The 21725-nt window shown below is 34.9% G+C and overlaps 1 protein-coding gene across 1 annotated transcript in view; it reads right to left on the bottom strand.

Annotated features, from left to right (window-relative positions):
* The window catches only part of LOC118194015 (protein turtle homolog B-like), a 356504-nt gene that overhangs the window by 206774 nt on the left and 128005 nt on the right, over window positions 1–21725 (bottom strand). Inside the window, exon 4 of the mRNA XM_085810225.1 lies at window positions 17684–17887. Within this exon, the coding sequence (XP_085666351.1) occupies window positions 17684–17887 (204 nt within the window). The remainder of the gene's footprint in view (window positions 1–17683; window positions 17888–21725) is intronic.

Here is a 21725-nt window from a genome sequence, read left to right as displayed (position 1 = left end):
CCCAGCGAAAGCATTGCTCATTTTTCATCTCTCCTGCTTCAAAATAACCTATTGTCTTTACATACTTTTGAGATAACTTCTCTGTGCGCTTAATTTTAACTGAGTCGTCCGTTAAATCTTACTTAATGCTGGAAAATACAGGATTTAACCTCGAAGTGCGGCTTGTTCTTTCCGTGTTCGCTGTATCATCAGCGGCTATCTTATAAGCAACGTTGCTTCATAAGGCGAAAAAAAATGGACTTATCTTAATGGATTTTAAAAACTCATCAATTTTCCATAAAACGACATGGTTCTTCAACGGCGGGAAGTAAAAATAAATATTTCATTTCACTTCGCTGACGAGATTCATTCGAGACTAATTGCTTCGTGTCTGGCTGAAGTATAGGAACCGCAGGGAGCGGGAGGGGGAAGTGAACATTCCGGCAACCGCTTCCTTGAGAACAATTGCCGTAAAAGAGAGGGTCGTTATGGTTCTTATTTCATTTCTCCAGACACTTCAGGGCAAGTGTTTTTCTTTCTGCGGGCCAAAAAGGAAAAAGTTTAGATCGTTTTTTAATGAACGTCTTTCCGCAAAAGACGTGCCACAGGAAGGGAAAAAAAAAGCATTTAACAGCTCTGGTGATAAAAAGATTACAAAGACGTTGAATTAAGTGTCCTGATGAGACCCACTCGGAGGTGTTTAAAAAAATAAAATGAAATAAAAAGAAGAAGAAATGAACTTGGACATTCATTTGCTAGAGAAAGAAACATAAATTTTACGTTAAATAATTGCCTTAAATAAGTGGGCAATTTTCATTGTTATTTCTCCTGCCTTTTTCCGAAACAGATTCGTCGTGTTCTTGAGAGCAAAAATTACTTGTAATTAAATAGAAATTAACAGTTATCAAGTTTAGCAAGGAAGAATGTAAATTTATCATTTCACTGCTTTCACCTAATTTGACAGCTATTATTATTTGATTAGGTTTCACAACTCGCTCTTTCTTAAACATCTCGAATGAAAATTTGTTTGAAATACTGTTGGTTTCAAATTCGACAAAAATACATCTGCAACAGGTATGAATTTTTGTCAAGCGAAGTGTCAGGCTAAAGAATGAGCACTTTTTAAGGTTGTGTGAATTCAGCATATCTATTGGCTGCAATGAAACTTTGTAGAAGTATACAGATTTAAAGATGCTAAATATATTTTATCTTCCGATTTCTTTTTTGTCAACCGAAATATATTTTAGCAAAGAAGATGTTACTATTTTCACTAAGGGAATTTCGTGTCCTTCCCGAGTAGAAGTTATTCTCATAATTTTTTGCAAGAAGCTTTCGGTGGAAATTTCAGGTGCAAGTGATTAATTAATTGCATAAAATGTTATGCCTTGAAACAAGTCTTTTCTTCATTAAATAAGTGCAAACTTCATCGCGTTTTAATTATTGTAGCAGGATTCCAGCTACTACCGGCAATTTGTATTTGGATCAATTCAGTTTAAGTAACGCATTTCAGTACTTTGTTTTAGCGGCCCTCAACCATATTTGGCGATTTTAGATTAGTGCCAAGATCTCAGCTATAATTTCGCCAAGTTCGTGAAACTAGAGTGTAAAAATAAACAATACAATATGTAATAAACTTAATAAAAAAAAACTGAACGCTTTCATATTTTACATTACGTCCAAAGGGACGTTTTTTTAACGTTTTGTGTGTTGCCTTTATTTATTAAATATAATGTTCTTCGCACTTAAACCATAAAATTCAATTTAACAGCAATATCGCAAAATAATTTTAAAATGAGCATATCTTTAGAATTTCCGATACACAATTTCAAGCGCTGGAGATAATTTTTTTCCCGCACAGTATAGCCATTGCTTCCTTTGAAATCGTTGAGTTTGCTAATAAAAAATTCGTTAAAGTGTTACAAAATATGAAATCGATAATAAGACAAATTTCAAGTTCTAAATTTGGGCTTCTAGATGCCGGTATTCAATGGAAGATTACGTTTTTCGAAATTCGATGGCTATAGGTACCGTTGTTTTATGACAATTCATAAAACATAGATACATTTATGCAGATTCTACATTATTTAATTTCTTTAAATATAATGCAGAGCTCTAATATTTGGTGGCAACAATTTGAAAAATGAACCAACACAAAATGCCAGAACAAAATTAATAGCCCTTCTGGGCTAACGCCCTTTGGGCTAATAATTACAATAATACTAACTTTTCCCAAGAACAGTTTTAAGGATCTTTATCCTTATGATTTTTATTTTATGCCAAGTAATTATTCCTGTCAACTGTAGCACTTTCATACATATTAGGCTGTTTGTTACACTATTTCAGGTATGTCAGCCCCTTTGCCGAAGAACACACATTTCTAATGGCAGTGACCAACGATATTCCAATACCGCTGAACTAATTTCCAACACGGAGGCCCTTGTTCTTTTTGCAGTTTTTAAAACTGCATATTCAAATGGTTTCGTCGTTAACATAAAATTTCATTATGCGACCATTTTCACATACTCGTTTGTCAGGTAAAAGACCTCTTTCTTGCAAACATGATATGGCATCTTCCTCATTGTTTGGTGAACCAAAGATTGTTAACTTTATATTCACACACACAAAAAAACCAATGAATATATTTTTAAATAAACAATTTGAATTCGAAAACTTCGTCAAATATGAATAATATAAGAACACGTGGTGAGAGAAAAATGCAAGAAGTGCTAATATATGATTACATGGGGAGGTTATGAGAACAAGCAGCCAGATTTTGGCGAGATATCTCGGTTGATTGACAACTCAATCTCGGAAGCCGATATAACGAAAAAGTAACCGCATTTCTTCATTTATAATACATACACCTTCTTTTCAAATAACATTAGCAAAGCAAGACTTTATTTAAGAAAATAAAACAAATTAAATAAATTATTCACATAACATAGGAAAAAAATTAATAATGTTATAAGGTATTTCTCCCTCCTTCTTAGCATGCCTTTGTGGTGTAGTGGTCAGCACGCTCGGCGCGTATTCGAGAGGTCCGTGGTTCGAGTCCTGGCGAGGGCATTGCTCATTTTTCATATCTCCTACTTATAAAAACAATTTAATGTCTCTACAGTGACGCCCGAACTAATAGGTGGTGAATGATAATTCTTCCCCACCAGGATTTGGCAATTTTGTCTCCTAAAACCCTAGTCGCCCTAAGGGGGAGTATATAAGGTATTTCTCCCGCTTTCTTAGCATGCCTTCGTGGTGTAGTGGTCAGCACGCTCTGCGCGTATTCGAGAGGACCGTGGTTCGAGTCCTGGCGAAGGCATTGCTCATTTTTCATCTCTTCTAAAACAATCTAATGTCTCTACAGTGATGCCCGAACTACGAGTAAAAGGTGGTGAATGGTGATTCTTCACCATTCACCACCTTTACCATTCACTAGGATTTGGTGATTGGGTCCCTTAAAACCCCAGTCGCCTTAAGGGGGAGTATATAAGGTATTTCTCCCGCCTTCGTAGCATGCCTACATGGTGTAGCGGTCAGCACGCTCGACGCCTAATCGAGAGTTCCTTGGTTCGAGTCCCGGCGAAGGCACTGCTCGTTTTTCATCTCTCCTACTTCGAAATAACCTAATGTCTCTACAATGTCATAATGGAATTCATTTAATAACAATCATAATATATATATATACTGAAATTTGTAATTTGGAATAGTTAGTAATTAGGAAAATTTTGTAATCCCAAGATGCCATTAATTCTAAAACCAAACCCATGTTTAACTACAGTCAAATATGATAGAAGGTGCCTTTTTTGGACTCAAAGAAATACAGTAGATGATTCTATGTTCTGTATCTTGAATTTCCGAGAATTAATTTTTAGACGCAGTAGACCTCTCGCAACTGTTTAGTAAAATAATTTCAAATGCTCATCTGGAACCTGAAAACTGAGATCAAATTGCAAATTTTAAAGTTTTAAATTTTTTATGGCAAACACTGTAATTTAATTTTTTTTTAAATTTTTAATTCTTTTTTTAAGCTGTAAAATTAAAAAAAAATATCTGAAAGATTTCAGATTTTAACGGTAGCCCAGAAAGGTTTGTTAACATTTTCTATACTCTTGCTGATCCCACAGTCTACAAGTCTGGCTGTTAAACTCACTCCTTCTAAACCATATTTTCTCTTTTTTTAGCTTTATTTTTAAGCATAATTTTCTTCGCACCTAAGCCATATGCGATTCAACAGCTAAACTACAAAAATTTTAACAGCAGCATAGCAGTTTATATTTGGAATTCGCAACGCAGCCTTAAATACACTTTTCTGTTTATTTTCAGTCTTTCGTCAGTTTATCATATCAGCGTTCAGTTTTTTTTTCCTCACTAAGATGGCTTTACAAAACTTTTTTTTTTTTCTTTTTTTGTTATTTTAACGTTTTGAGTGTTTACTTTATTTATTAATTATCCTGTTCTTGGCGATTACGCCACATAAAATTTGATTCAATGGCAAAAACACAAAATATTTTAAAAGACAACATGTCTTTAGAATTTACAATAGACAGATTCGCACGCTGGAGATAATGTGTATGTTGTATGTTTTTGTTTAAAATGTTTTATTCCGTTCAGTGTTGCCACTGCTCGATTTGAAATCGTTGAGTTTGTTAATCAAAAATTTGTTAAAGTTTTACAAAATATGAGATAGATAATAATACTAACTCAAATTCAAAAGTCGGCTTTCCAGGTGCCCATGTTCGGGTGGAGGATAACGTTGTTCAAAATTTGATGGCTCTAGGTACCTTTGTTTTATCGCAGTGGGAGAAGCATGCATACATGCATTCAGATTCCTCATTATTTAATTTCCATTGGGCGATAATATTTGATGGCAACAATTTGAAAAGTTATAGGTCTCTTTTAGTGATTCAGCGCAGTGCCGTTTCAAGATTAATAGCCCATTAGGGACCAGCGTCCTTTTTTGTGCTAATAAACTTAAGTTAATACAGTTCTTCTGGGGCCAAAGAGAAAATAGAAAAAAAAAATGTCATAAGAAAAAAAAAATACTAATAAAATAAAATTCGGGGTCTTATAGCAAAAAACGGTTTGATATTTGTTTCAGAAAATGCACTTTAAGTCGGAATTGCTGATTTTCTTTCCGCACACAACATCATATATAATAGTAACAGCACACAAATATCGTATTTCGATATTCCTTATTTTCAAATTCTCATAAGATACCAGGATAAATTTGCGCAGGTTCGATTTTTATAAATATCAATTTCTCCGAGCTTCTGGTTATTGTGAAATCTCGCTTCGTGATGAAAAACTTAACCTGTTAAACGCCACGCCAATTTATAAAGAAATTCTCGTCCAGCCACGCGCTCTGCGTAGGTTATGGCATTGTAGTATAGCAATGCCAAGCGCACTTTTAAGATAAATAGTTGAGAAAAGAATTTTTTTTTTTTTTTTTTTTTTTTAACATTTATGTGCATTCAGTTCTCTGTGGTTCTAGTGCAGATAAAAATCTTAGCATATCTGTAATCTTTCATGTTAGCATAAAGCGTGAAAATGTCAGTTGAATGAGACCTCGCAAATTGCCGGGACGAATACATTCCGTTTAACATTTCTGCAACTACTACTAAAAAAAACCGCGACACACACACACACATACAAAAAAAAAAAAAAAAAAAAAAATACAGTTTACAGTGCGAAGACAGTATTTGCGGTGTCTACGATGCGAAAATGATACAAATTATGCTATAAAGAAAATGCTGCACAGTTTGATGGAGAAATGGCCAGAAATTTAACTAAATAAGTTGCCACATTTTATGATACCTTCGAAGACCAACCGTTTTTATGTTTACCATGTTTCAATAAAGTCAATTAAAATGATATATTTTTTTTAAAGTTTTATATCCTATTTATCAGTATCAATCACCGGTGATTGTCATGGCCTGAGCGGAAAATGTACTATTATCCACTGGTGACTGACGCGGCCTGAAAGGAACGATCAGTGTCAGTCACTGATCGTTCCTTGGTGGTACTCAATGTGTTAATCGTACTCAGAAAGGTATTGTACTTAGTGAACAAAGCATATACTGCAGCTATTATACATTAGTGAACAACTGCTCAGGACGAGTGTCAGTAGTAGCGATAGTAACTATAAAATGGAAGGCAGGAAAATGTGGGAATTAGCACAAGTGCGGGATACAGTAAGATGTGCAAATTTTGGATTGCCGAAATTGTTCGTCACGTGAAAGCGCTGAATTGAGATTTAAAGGACTTGACGAACATTGATCGTTGCTGTTCAAAAGCAAAATTTAACGGGAAAAAATCAATTGAGGAGCTTGCAATTTTCGGCAAGATCTTCCTAAGATCGCGTGGCCATATTATTGGCAAGATTGAACAAGAGCAAAAAGTAACACATTGTTGCTAGCGGGCTCGACGGGCCAACTAAAGTGTTGTTTCAGGCATTTGGAAATCATTTCAAACAAATGGAATGTGTAGCAAATGTCACGGGGGAGGTCGTGTTCGCATTTCAACGCCTGCAGAAGACCGTTTCATAATGCTGTCGACAAAGGAGCAGACGCAGCACAGCTGAGGTAGCAAATCAGTCACTCTCTATTACTGGCAAGTGAATCTTCCAAAAACCTGAAGCCAGTCGTTTGCATTAAGGAAGAACTATACGTCCGCCGTCCTCTTTTGTGTCCTTCATTGTCTAGACGTAACCGTTCCACATGTTTGCAATGGTGCTGTCAATATCGCAATTGGATTGAAGACGACATGGCTTGTGTACTATTCTCAGATGAGAGTAGATTCAGTGTGTCATGGGATTGTAGACGCTTGGTGTGATAGTGGTGCTGCAAATATGCAGAATCGGGACCCATATTCTATATGCAGTGTCAGGGTATGGTCTGGGATCATGATCAATGACCGGATCATGATCAACGACCATATGTCGCTCTGTGTGCTTCCAGCCGGTACATTGATGATGTTCTGCTGCCCAATGTTCGCATGTTTCGTGGTGCTGTGAATGATAAATTTGTGTTCATGGACGACAACCCAACATGCCATCGAACAGTCGTTGTCCAGGAGTGTCTAAAGAACGAGGATATTCAATGCTTCATACGGCCAGCATGTTCTACAGATCTGAATCGAGTCCCGCTGGTCGACAATGCCCTCCAATAAAGAAGACACCCTCATTCGTGCACTGAAAGAGGAATGGGATAAATTATCTCAGGAGCTGCTCGATAATGTTGTGCAAAGCATGGCACGACGAGTGGAATCTTGCATCACCCTCCATGGTGGCCAAATCCCGTATTGGCATCTTACGCCGGAATGTCTGTAGACGGTAACTACGTTTTTTCACTTTTACATGTTCAGCACAAAATAACCATTTGGTATCTTTAACACTTTTCAAAGCCTGGGTTTTAAATCAGAATAAATTATTTTTATTATTATGGCCTGGTATTCTGACCATATATTATTTCACTTGGCATCGGACCACACTTACTTTTTTACGACCTATATAGTCATTTGTGATCCGTCCTTAGCAACTTCCCACCAGTATAATAACGCTTGTCCCTTATGTCTTCAATGAAGGCTTTTATTTGTTTTTTTTAGATTTTTATATGACGTTATTTATATAAACTTATATTACACTGCAACGCTACCAGGCTTTTCGTATGCTAGTGGCATGCTAAATGCTGCCATTCTGTAACTTAATCATTTTAATTTACGTAAGGTCGGGTTATTTGTTACATGATAAATATTTAGTTTTCAGAATCCTCTACGAGAGGTAACGTAAGATCTTTGTTTTATCTTTGATTTTCATTTTTCCTTTCTCTGTATCGAAATGTAGTATTTGAAAGCATTACGCGCATTTTATAATAATCAAGTGTTGTAATAAGTGCGTAATGCAGGATAAGTGAAAATAACTTGAAATGTCTTAAATCTTTAAGCATAACAAAAATAATCATCTAGTTTCTTTGTACAGGAAGAAAAGATGCGAAATTTCAAAATAACATGAAAATGACGACGGTGCATGAATGCAGGAGCATCTTTCTCCATATTTCGGAAAACAGGTTATAACGTTGACATTTTCTACACCACTGCATCTTTGCAAAAAACTATTCATAAAACAGCCACGTAATGTGTTACATAAGAAGGAAATAGTAACACTAATCAGCAGGCACCGGGACTTCATCATCAACTTTATAATTAGCTGCATTTTTATATGGACAACACGTTGAAGGAACGCCGTCGTGGTCTTCGAAGCCAAACTTGAGCTTCATAATTCAAACTACCTAATATCATGCAGTAACGAATACATAATTATAATAACTACATTATTATTGTTATATATTATTTTAGTCATAGGTATGTTATTGTTTTACATCATTGTTTTATAGCCATCATTGTTTCTATAGACTTATTTTATTTGAAGCATCACTGGATTTAAGAAAGTATATTTTTAATGCCATTATTATTATGTACCTAGAATAATCAGTACAGAGATATTTGGTTTTCTTCCTCCTTTTCTCAAAATGCCATTTTGTAAAGCTGTGTCGTCTCATTTGCGCAGTCTGACGCTAACAAAAAGAATAATTGTTACCTGAAGTATTTTTTTGGTATGGAAGCACATGAGGGCTATGTGCTTGAGGGGAAGGAAGACTTCGTGGATGCATTAGTAGGGAAACTGCCTTGTATTAACATTATACATGAGAAAAACTACTAAAGCCAGCTCGTTCTGTGGGATTTGAATTCAATATAAACTACCAGTATTCAGCGATCTTGATTTGTTCAGCTTCCTACCAACAGACACTATCTAGACAGAATGTTTAGGTCATTTCGTTATCATTACCGAAGTACATCATACTAGAAAGCTCATTTATGTCTGACTGACTTTATTCAGGCTATTTTTTTATCCCTTGTAAAATATCTTCAAAATACGGGATTTTTTCTATATTATTCGATGGCTTCTTATATTTGAAAGTTATAAAATTCCCTTAAACGATTGCATACTTCCGTAAAATTATTCACAAAAAGACATAACAGTAAATAAAAGAAGTGTTTCATATCTTAACTGAACAATCGTTCTTAGTTTTTAAGTCATCCCTCCAATTCATCATAGCAAAAAAATTCACAAACCTTAAACTTCTCGTTTTAACAGAATATTGCCACAAGCCAGTGGTTTTCTACAATACCTTCTATTCATGATCTGTCCTATTTTCAAACTTCATCAAACGTTATCAAAATTCGAAAAACCGTTTATCGAAAATGACACATATAGCTCGTCCCAAAAAAAGTGTGTTAAAACTACGAAATGTCCACTTAAATATGAATGTTAAAAATATATATATATAAGAAAAAAAGGTATAGAAAGGCAGATGCGTCTCTGCAATTTTAGCCGATGATCACCGTTTAGACATGAGTCATAAAAGAAGACGAAAAATGGTAACAAAACAGCATGGCGCAAAGCACGTCCCCGTCGTAATGCAATTACGGGCACAGAAACGGCGGCGCTTCTAAATAATGGGAACCGGTCTCAAAGCTGGGGGTTTCAATTAAAATAGCTCGAAGCGCCGCAACAATAACAGCTATCACATCGCAGCCAGCAAAAACTATCTTTCGGAAATAAGTCGTTGCCATTGCGAGAAAACTTAAATATTACATGGGAATAGAAATGTGGAGAAAGCCGTAGTAGATGAAGAATAGAATGCGTAATAGAAAGGGAAGCAATGTTCAGAAAATTTTCAGAGCTCTTAAGCATCTTTAACTTTTGAGAGCTTTGTATAGCTTCTGTTCGATAGGAAGAGATGTAAAAAATTACATTTACCTTACTCTGAAAGGTTTCTTTCAGAAAACTTGTTGCTTTTTTTTTTTCGTTCTGAATTCATACGAACCAGTTTAGTAGCTATTAAAGTAATTTTTAAATTAAAAGAAACTTTTTTCAAAAACCCAGTGGTCTCTAAATTGTGTTCAGCTACACCCTGGGTTTCCAGAAAATTCCACTAAGGGGTCTGCCAGTCCAAGTCAAAATTCAAAATAATTTTCAATGGAGCGTAAAGCTATACGTCAAATACAATTAGATATATAATATTCTTTTTCAGTTTCTGTTGATATTGTTAACCAATTAGAGCCAATTAGAGCTATTTTTATGCGAATAATCTCCCTCAATCAGACCTATTTTTAATGGCTGGGCACTTTATTTAACAGCTTTATCTACTTCATTTATTCCAGCCGTTGCACCACTACAAGGGCCGGAAGTGGTAGCCATTTCATTATGGAAGCGCCTAATAGGTGGCCATCGTTGTCTCCTATGAAGGGACGGACAGTTACAACCATACCTTCTCCGTGATTCGAGACATTAATAAAGCAATTTTCGGAACAGTAAAGAACATTCATTTATTTGTCTGTTTGCGATGCCCATCAGTGGCGGAATGGATAAACTACCCAATGCTTGTATATTCGATCAGAGCTCAAGGCGAACGTCCTAGCTGCATGGAATTTTTTTCGTGGCCTTCGGAATGTGCGACGTGAATGCTTGATGTATTATCTTAGAGATTTCTCTATGAAGGCATGCCTTTCCTTGGTGCTAGTGTGCTGTGCCGTAATCTAATTAATCTAACTCTGCATCAGTGAGTTAAAGTCCATGTTTTTCTAACGCGTCTCCATTCTCTCAATGCTTTTTATAGCTATGCGCTCTTTGTAAAATTTATGTCAATTACTTTAAATGTACGACTCGGAAAATTATTGATTTGGTAACTCTCTACAGCTTGACATGACATTCTTCGCATACTAATATACTGAGAACTTGTTAACTCATTTAACTTTTTACTGGAAGGTGGCTTATGCATTTTATGGAACGCAGGAGCCAGCAACCTTGTAGCTGTGGTGTGCCAAACCAATTTACCAATATGATTCAGGGTGCCGCACATTAGGAAACTTAAAATAATTCGATCCCCGTAGCAATGCATGCAGAGTTAGGGAACAGAGGTCAAGAATACAGATTTGAAGTTTTAGTATATATTAATTATACAACATTTAAATATCTTGATTAATGTAAAATATAATATTCTATCAATATAAATAATAGATATATTATATATTTTTAAAGATATTTATTATACAAAATAAAATATAATATTCCATCAATATAAATAAAAAATTTAAATTATACATATATTATGTATTATGTATCTTTTAAATATATTTATTAAAATAAGAAATAAACAACATACAGTTATAACATAATAGCAAAACAAGGCGCGGAACATCATTTACTTCAGTATTTTCATCAAGAGCAACTCTAAATGCAACGGTTTCTTGTAATCCAGAATTTTCTGCTATTTCAGTCACTCGTCTTTCAATTTTCGCGCAAAAGGTGCTATTTCTTAAGTTCTGGATAGTATTATTTGTAGATTTGTTAAATCGCTGAACAATATTTCAACACTTTTTTAAAATGTGTCCTTTAATATATTCGTCAACTGTGAAAGTTTTGCTTTGGCAACTACACAATGAGCAATTACGAAACTACATTCGTCGATTCAGGTTTGGTTCCAATTTTTTGACAAAAAAATGTAACTTGTTTCTTATATCCAGATACAGCTCTTTTTATAACTTTCTCATCGGAATTCTGAAATGCGGACTGATGTTTACTTTGAAAATAGTTTTATATACTTAATGTGCGATATAAGACATAACACACCTACAACACGATTCTTTTTATGTACGAATATATATTCATTCGTACAAGAGTCTTGAAAACCGAGAAAATGAAGCTTTCGATTTTTAGTAGTTACTTAATTAAATATGTAAGCATGAATTGTCATAATAATTTTTTAAAAAATACAAGTTTTCACCATAAAACTAATTATGTGTCGTAAAGTTAAAAGTAAGCTATAGTGCACGATGTGCATAGATTAAAATCATATTCGATACTCGCGCATTGGCGCGAGGAACCGAATGAAAGGCGAGAAAATGTGCGAGGCGTGAGGTGGGTCGGTGCAGAGAGGGGGAGAGAGAGCCGACAACATCGTTGGTGTCGCCCATATTTTTACCTGTGTTTGTAGCTGCGATAACTTTATAGAGTGGTGTAGAGTACCACTGAGATTTGTACTGCATGCCAAAATCTGGCAGGTTGCCGACGCCTGGTGCAACATGTCTTTTGTAACCAATAACGCTCTTGACAAATGATTATCGATTATAGCATAAGATAATCCGAGTAAAATCATTTGCACATTTTCTACATGTACATATTATAGGATCTATCTTGCGCAGTTATCAATTCAGAAGTAAGTAGTAATGGTAGCAGTTTGCTGGCGCAAAACCCCAAAGGTTATCTGCGACGAATACCTGTCAGATGCTTTCGCGCACAAATGAGACTTAGACGAAATAGATGAACAGACAAGTTTTAAAACCATGGAATACAAAGAAGCTGAAAAATGATGGATATTAGACGACGTTTCTTACAATGCAGCTAATGAGATCAGATTTGTACAAATGTAAAATCCTAAAACGTGAAATATATTAAAATAGATATTGTTAAGATACCAAGATACAACATTAAAACAAAATCAAAATCAATAATAGAAACCTACCTCTTTCAGGTATTGAAACAGATAAGTATTAACCACTTTTCCGATTAAACAGTCAAGAAGCAAGTCGTATTCGTTTTCATGTTTCAACCGAAGTCTTTTAAAGTACGGACACTTAATTAAAAAATGATAAACTGAGATAATAGCATTACAGTGGGAACAAATCGGTTCACACTCTGCTTTTGGTAAATAGTCGTGGGTAATTCGCTAGCGACTAATTCGAAGTCGAGTAAATAGAACTTCCTCCTTTCGGTTCCTAGTAGCATCTCGGTATTCAGTTCTAGTTTTCACACTTCTTAGCTTATCATCTACTTGACCATCCGAGTGTTTCTGCCATTTATCTAAAATTTTATCTTTGATAACTCTTCTGATATCGTCAAGAGGGGAAGCTCGAATGTACAAATCGATAGTCAACTTTGCTACTAGCTCATTACCTCTTATTCCTGCATGCGCAGGCATCCAGCTGTACAAAACCTCGTACCCACAGTGCCTTAAATTTCATAAATAAGAGGCGGGGATACTATAACGTCTATTTGAATAAATACTGTAACGTCTGTTCTAAAATTACAATATTCTTTCCCAAAAGAACATTTTTGTACACAATATTCTGTGTCTCGGAATTCTTTTTTGTTCAAGATATGTAAAATATGACTTTAGAAGCATGCGGCCTTACTAATAAAAATCATACTGTAAATGTTCATGAAAAATTAACTAGAAATGAACTGTATTAAACTATACCGGCTGGATAAAGTATTAAAATAAAATTACGTAAGGTGATCGTCAAGGTCACTGGTGAGCGATATTTACAGGAAAACTGTTAACGGTGAGTGTCTGTGAAGTAAATTTAGGAAGATTATAAAATTGCTAAATCAAATCGAAAAATACAGGGGACAACTAATGCTGTTGAGCTAATCGCTGCTGATCAAATGATTGACTGCCACCTTTATACTAGTACAACGCTTTATGCAATAGCTACAAATCCAAACACATCTAGAAAATAAATGCACAATACAATACACTATACGATGTTACGTAAGGAAATCGAACGACGTTTCTAATGACGTTCAAAAGAATTATACGCCACGGATATATAATGCACTACTAAACTAATATAACTTCTTAAAGCTATGAATTCCTGACAGTCCAAATTGTTCTCTTGAAAAATCTCTCTTCAAACCCTGCACTGAACATTAAACAAATCCCTTTAACTCGGCCTCCTAATGGTAGTTAGAAAGGATTTCGATAGAGCACGTCTCCCCATAAAATGTGTCCGAAACGTTAGACGAAGAAAGAAAGAAATGCAGAAAGTTAAATCACCAAGACAGAAAGAAAAACAAAATCGATCGATTTTCTATCTAAACATTCTTTGCATCATGACAGCGAGGAGCGAATGAGGCGTAACATCTCCAGAATCCCAAACCTTGCCCTGAAGTAGACGTCCCGACTTTTTCTTCGAAGTTCGAATTGGTTGCACCATTCATTACACCTTCCCTCCGGCATTACAGGCTCTCAGTTTCTCATTTTTCACGAAGGTGGCTACCTTTATTTGCTTAGGACGTCAAATGCGACGTATTATTTACGACAACGACTGGCGATTCAGGGATTTTTACTACGTCGTATTTCACGATCGGGAATCACTCGAAGGCATTTCGACTTCGCAGGGGAGCTTTCAGTTGAATATTTGTGATGATCCAAGTCCACCTTTAGTGCCGAGGATATATCAAAGAAGCGGCTTTCACCATGCGACTGTCCGTTATGACACAGCCAAGATTATGTGCCTTACATCCATCGTTTCCCTGTAATGAAATCAAAAGCTCGTTGAAGCTCGAAAGTTATCTATACGTTACGCGGAAAGCCCAAAGCCGCGTGTTCTCGCAAAACAATAAGCTACTTCGTGCTTTGGGCAATATGAATGGAGCAACGCTAGAAATATAAGATTTCGTTATTTTATTTGAATTTTGTTAACGATTTAAGTTCGAAATTCAAAGGAATAATTTTTTTTAAAACGTATAATCACTACAAAACTGAGTAATATTCTCACTTCTAGGTCTAGGATCATGAGCTAGCATAGCTATAGCATCAAAATGCTATTTTTCAATACTGATCCGGCTACGCCTCTTTAGATTTCATTTTGAGAATTTTATTTAACAGCAAATAAAACTTGACGAGTTCTTTAAGAACTAAGGCTGTTTCGAAAACATTCCACTCAAACAATCAATCCTTGTTCGTTTATTTGGTGATGGCTTTCAATCGCAAGGATTTTTATTTGCTCTCTTAATTAAAATAGTGCACGTTTTACTATTCTTCGTCAATCCGGCATTCTTCTGTCCAAGGAACACCCTTTTCTTCCACAACCAGTCTCATCCAATCCTCCCCTATTCTCTTGAAACTGTTCTAAGCTGCCTGGTCTTTCCTTCCTTCATGCAAGTTTTAATGCCACGCATGTTAGTAATCAATGAATGACCTCTATAATATCGTCAGGACTTTCACTGTAGTTTCACTAATTCTGGAATGGAATTTTAGGATCCTTGAATCCCGTAAATCGTTCAGTTTTCTTGGTAAGATGGCAGGCAAATTTTTTTTTTTTTTTTGGTCTTTCTATTATTAACGTTTTATGTATTAACATTATTTATTAAATACCACAATTTTCGCATTTACGACACATAAAATTCAATTCAAAACCAAAATCATCAGATATTTAAAAAGAACGGTACTTTTCCGTTCTGCCGGCGTAAACGATAAAGTCGCCAATAATGGTTTAACTGATGCCAGACGGAATATCTTTGCTGGTAACCTTTTACGCCTCAGTTTCAAAACAAGTTGAAGCCATTTCTTATCAGATTGTTTCTTTTAATACTGGCATACAATAATATAGAATTTTCACACGATATTTAAATTTTATCCCCTAAGACAATTCACGGTAATTAAGTCAATTAGAATGCAATTAAACCGCTCATCCGAAGGTGAAATCAAGTGTTAAATTCATCAATTCTAATGAGAATGCACTAGCGAAGTAAAGCACTGCGGTTTTACATAATTTCTGAGTAAGCTATTCGTACGAATTGAAATAATTCTTGCATTTAAACTTGTATTCCAAATTAAGATTTAACTTGAAATTAATGTAGATAATTACTGAGCGAATTAGATTTTAGTAGCGTAGTTTACGTGAGATGAGATTACTTGGGGTCACGTGATACGAACCGGCGAATCAGGATTTTGAACCATGAAATCATAGTAAATTCTTAAATTAATGTCTTTTTACAAATTTATTGTCTTTATTTATTGGCTTTTTAAAAAATTTTAAACCATATTAAAATGTTTATGCCTTCAAAAAAAAAAAATTCTTAGAATTAACATTTTTTATGTGTATACTGTATGTTGTCGCCAACAAAGTCTGCTTGGCGAGATTTGTGCCGGTGAAACGGAAAAGTACCAAAAGAACATATCTTTAGAGTTTTCGATAGACAGTCTCGTGCGCTGGAGATAAAAAAATTTTTATCCCGTACTGTGCTGCCACTGTTTGCTATAAAATCATTCAGTTAGTTAATAAAAAAATTCATTAAAGTTTTTTCAAAATATGAAATAGATAATAAAATAAATTCGAAATTTAAAATCCGGGCTTCCAGTTGTACATTTTCGGGTAGAAAATTACGTTATACAAAATTGGATGGCTCTGGGTACCATTGTAATTTCACAGTGGGAGAAAGATGCATATTTTTCATTACTTAATTTCTTTAATACAGGGCGATGATATTTGGTGGCAACAATTTGAAAAGTTATACGCTGACTTAAAAAGTGATTTGAAAAGTGTTTCAACGCAAAATCCCGTTTCGAGACTAATAGCCCATTTGGACTAGGGTCCCTTTGGGGCTGATGACTTTCCCACTTTCCTCGAGATCACAGTATTATGAAATTTGGAAGGTAGTTTTTTATAGTATAATTTTACTTCTACTTAGCTTTATTTGACATTAGAATTTTAATACTGTTATGAAATGTCCAGCCGCTGCAAGATAGCTTCCCCGCAAAGCAAGTTTAGGGTTGCCATAAAATAGCAAGGTAAGGTAGCGTTGTCATATTTATTGAGAAATCGCCCGTTTGGCGACAAAATTGGCTATGTGCCATGGACGGATGGAGAGCCTTCTGGAACGAATCCTTACCGGTTTAGCCTAGAATATTCTCGAATACAAGTCAAAAGCTATATAAACCCTGCTGGAGTGGGAGATAGTATGTCTCGAGTTAGTCAGTCCCTGCAGTAGGTCATCGAGTGCATCGAAAGAATCTCTTAGTGTATCGCGGTTAGTGCATCGTCGAGAGAGTGTTTTGAGCTCCGGGAACGATTGAACCGAAGAGTCGAGAGCTGTGCTCTGTGTGTCGTCGAGTGCATCGCGAGTTGTAGCGTGGAGAGTCTCGAGAGTACGTGGAGTTCCTAGAACGACCGAGCAGAGTCGGGAGCTGTACTCTGGTGCTTTGCAGTGAAGCTGTCTCCACCGTTATAGCCTGATAACCTGAAGGCTGTGTCGCTGATGGTTCCAGTGAGTGTATAATAGATCTTCGACGATTGCAAAACGTGACTTTGTCCTGATTAATATTGGCTAAAGAAAGTGTGTTTCGATACTTCATCAAGTGTCGTCGTTATTCAGTCCAAATGCGCACGAACCCGTAACGAACGCAATAAAGAAGAAAAAAAAAATAACATAACAACACAATATTTTAGCTTCGCCGTTTCAATAGAGTTTATATGTTATACCTTACGGTACAATTATACTAGTTGTACGGTTTTTTAGGGGATTGCTACTACTCGTCGCATTGTCTGATTGGCTATCGGATAATAGAAACTGACAGTTCACAGAATGACAAATAATAGCGTTTACTCTGTTTCATTCGATATCTTATTTTAAAGACTTAAAATTCTAGCTGCCAACTTAAAAGACAGCTTTCGTAGTAACTTTTCTCGGTTATGTATTTTGAGTCATACAAAGCACAAATGAAAACACACAAATTCCATAACGTCGTGTCCTCACTGCAAAGATTCCAAAGCGCGAATATATAAGAGATATTTGGGATATTTAAGGAAAATTTTTTGTGGAATACTATTAGAAAGATAGGTGAAATTGATTCAAGATACTTACAGTTCATGTCCACAGTGACGTACTTGGAGACGGGCACCGTGAGGTTGTTGTTGGACGCTTGGCAAGTGAAAACGGCCATCAGATCATGCCTCTGGAGGGATGTGATCTCGATTTCGTTCCGAACCACACCTTCGCTGCTGACTTCGTAGCTGTCGTCCAACAAAACGCTCTCACGCCACCACGTCAGGGAAGGAGTCGGCTTACCTGAAACAGAATATGAGTTATAAATCTTTCCACTAAAATCTTATGCGTCTGCATAAAATAAATTAAACAAACGACACCGTACCGTTTTCCAATGTATGATATTAAGCATTTTTTAATCTTAAAATAATGCTGAGTTTCTTCAAAAAAATGTATCATGTGGACATATCATAAATTAAATATATTAAAAATATATACATTATTATTATAATTATTCACAAAAAGTATTAAACTAAACGTCAGCATCGTACTCCGTGCTGACTTTCGGTGACTACCGATAAAGGCTAACCTAAGGGTTGACAGGAGACAGGAGATCATCAACAGAGCAACTGCACCATCATTACGACTTTCAGCTTTTGAGCTGTATAAATGGAAATTATCTACCATCCGCTATCAGCGGTATTTATTTGAAATAAAATTTTACAGTTACAATGGTTGTGCAAATATACATATGATATACAGAGACATATTATACAGGTCTTGTGGTGTTTACATAGATGGCAACGTTTACAATAAAGCTCATAACATAAATATTTAGAGAATTGTTACTTAAGTTCAAAATTTATGTTTACTGATTTTTATATATTAATTTTGAAGAATAACCAAATTTTATAATATAAAATGTCATTATACATTTTAAGAGAGTCTAGAAATAAATGAGTAGTCTGTAACTGTAGAGATAAGTAAAAGGTAAACAGTCTTTGAGAATATAAGTAGGTCTTGAATTAAAAAAAAAAAAAAAAAAAAAAAAAGTCCTTAAGTTTTAGTCTTTAAATTAAAAATATTTGAGTAAAAATTCATCGAAGTCAAGATAATTGACATATAAACATGTACAATGATGAATACAATAAGATTAGAGATGAATACAATAAGTTTCTTTTCTTATACACATACATCAAATTCAGCTACAATATTATATGCGCTTTTTTCTTTCATCTAAGGCAACAAAATGTTAGAAATGACATGGACGTTAACATGGAAATAATGTAACATTTGCAGAGGAAATATTTTCTCCAATGTGAAAAGAACAGAATGCAACAAAACTGCAATAATGACAATATACTTAATGACACACAATGCCTTTATAACTGGACCGAGATCGTAGTGCTCTGGTTTTTGCACTAAATTCATGAACTCAGCTATTTATATAATCTAAACGTTTAAGATTTGCTTCTGATATTAACAGCGTCTTTGAATTATTTTATAATTTTATTATTTAATGAAACAGGAAGCCATCTGCAGAACGCTACTGTTAAATATTTTCGTTTCAAAGATAATTTAAAGACTTCCGTTTAACTTATGCGTGCTATTCAACAAAAACAAAACCGTATGAATCCCGCTTAAACGTCATTACGCCAAGAGAAAATGATGTCATCGGAAAGTGTGTCCAATCACAAGTACGAATTTCCCTATGCGCGGTACAGAATGCTTATATGCAACTGGGCCCTTCAGTACGGCAGTCAGCTTCGCTAACCACTGTCCCAGTTGGGTGGCAATAAAAACGACACATATCATTATTAGTATAAAATAAAAATGATAAAGAAATAAGATAAATATTACATAAATAATGATTCTACTAAAAATTAAATGGGCTTTAAATTGTTCTATAAAGCCTTATTTAAATTCCATATGCATTCAAAATAAAAATCCAATTTTATTACCTAGGTGAATACAGTAACATCATGTATACATCATGCCTACAGGCAGCGACGGTATTAACTACGACCGCCCGAAATTGAAAGAAATAAGGAAAAAGAAATTCTTCGTAATGTATAACGTCAGATATGTAACTTATTGATTACAATATAGCCAAACACGCTCACAGAAAATATCAGTTGGCCGTGCTATAAGTGAAATTTATTTTAAATTATAGCAATTAAATATATGATTTGAAAACTATAACAAAGATTTTAAGTTCTTAGAAGCAAAACAGTTGTTGTCGCTTTTATATATTATAAAATATTATTCGGCTTTAATACAGCATTCGAATGGAATTTAAAGCTGCAACAAGCACAAATTAAAAATTTTTCCCAACTTATCTCCACTTCCTCAGAATTATCATCTCCCAGTTTGGATAATTTCTTCCTCAAATGAAGCGGGATTAGAGGGAGGCTTATGGAGTTAACCGCCTGTCGAATTTCGAAACGAGAATTGGAATGATTTCAGTATAATTAGAATTATGACAAAGTCTTGAAGATTACGAAATTTGAAGAGAGCAATTGCATTGTCTGAAGAGTTATTGAAAGAAAGTTCAACAAATAGATGTGCCATTCTACAGGTTCTTTCTTATTTCACAAAGGTTAATTACATTGGATTAGACAGTTTAATACTCATAATTAATAACAGAAGTTTCAATGCTTGCTTATTTGCCAGTATCTGGCAACGGCATGCTTCGTCCTTATCACTGCAAAGTTTCCTTAAAACCTGAAATCAGTTATTATTGCTTTCACTATAGGGATTTTCGTCTCATAGCAAAACAGAAACTGTTGCCATTAAATTTGCATCAAATATTTGATGCATGACTCATGCGTGAGAGGGTCGCAAAAAAATACAAAGAAAAATCTTGAATTATTAGCCCAAAAGGAACTTAGCCCGAATGAGCCAATAGTGTCGAAACCGGATTTTGCTTAGTCCTCTATAAATGGAGTATAACTTATAAGGTATTCCTCCCACCTTCTTGGCGAGCCTTCGTGGTGTAATGGTCAGCACACTCAGCGCGTATTTGAGAGGTTCGATTCTCGGCGAAGGCGTTGCTAATTTTTCATCTTGCCTACTTCCAAAAATACCTAATGTCTCTACAAACTTTTCAAATCGTTGGCCTGAAATGTTATCGCCCTGTATTATTTTGAAAGAAATTAAATAGTGAAGAATCTGCATTAAGCTATGTGTATTTCTCGCACTGTGAAAAAACAAAGGTACAATTGTGAAAAAACAACGGTGCCATCAAATTTTGATTAACGTATTCCTCCACCGGAACACCTGGAAGCCTTTCAATTTTGAATATTATATTTCATATTTTGTAAAACTTTAATTAATTTTTGATTAACTAACTTGATGATTAGAAAGAAAGTAGTAGCAATACTGTAGTGTATGGAATAAAAGTTTTTTATCTCCAATGCCTGGCGGAATTTCTTAATATATGCTGTTTTGAAATTTTTGCCTATTTTATCATTTTGAATTGAATTTTGGGTGGCGTAAGTGTTATTTTGATTAATTAACTTATCATAATTAATTAATCAAATTAACACGTAGTACCTTAATAATAATAGAAAGAATGTTTTGCAAGCTCTCTTGTAAGAAAACTGAATATTGATACGATGAGCAGAGAAAACGCTGAAAAAATACAAAAATGTACGCCAACACTTAACATTTCACAGGGAATTCTAAACACATGCTGCTTTTAAAATTTTTGTCATTTTGCTGTTGAACTGCATATGGCGTAAGTTCGAAGAAAATGGTACTTAATAATAAAGCTAAAAAAAAAAAAAAAAAAAAAAAAAAAAAAAAAAAAAAAAATATGGGTTAGCACGAGTGAGTGACAGAACAGTATGTATCGTATTAAAAAAAAAAATAAATATATAAATAAAAAATAAAAAACCTTAACGAACAACCTTTGGGCACCGCATAGGTGGGAAAATATAGTGACTTTTGGTTTACAATTAATTTGATTCGACAAGAGGTATCTGCATTAAAACGTTAAGTAAGATAGAAAAATCTGGAACCTGTGAGAAAAGATGAGCCCAAGGGACATCCCCAAATTTAGAATGTTAATTTTGAGGTCACCAGTTATTTTTTTAAACAGCTATCATAATTTGTTGTATCTTACACACACACACACACA

The sequence above is a fragment of the Stegodyphus dumicola genome, chromosome 2 (genome assembly GCF_044657685.1).
Source record: "Stegodyphus dumicola isolate Sdum_Otavi_A_Nest chromosome 2, ASM4465768v1".
Taxonomy (NCBI): domain Eukaryota; kingdom Metazoa; phylum Arthropoda; class Arachnida; order Araneae; family Eresidae; genus Stegodyphus; species Stegodyphus dumicola.
This window is presented reverse-complemented; position numbering and strand designations above follow the sequence as displayed.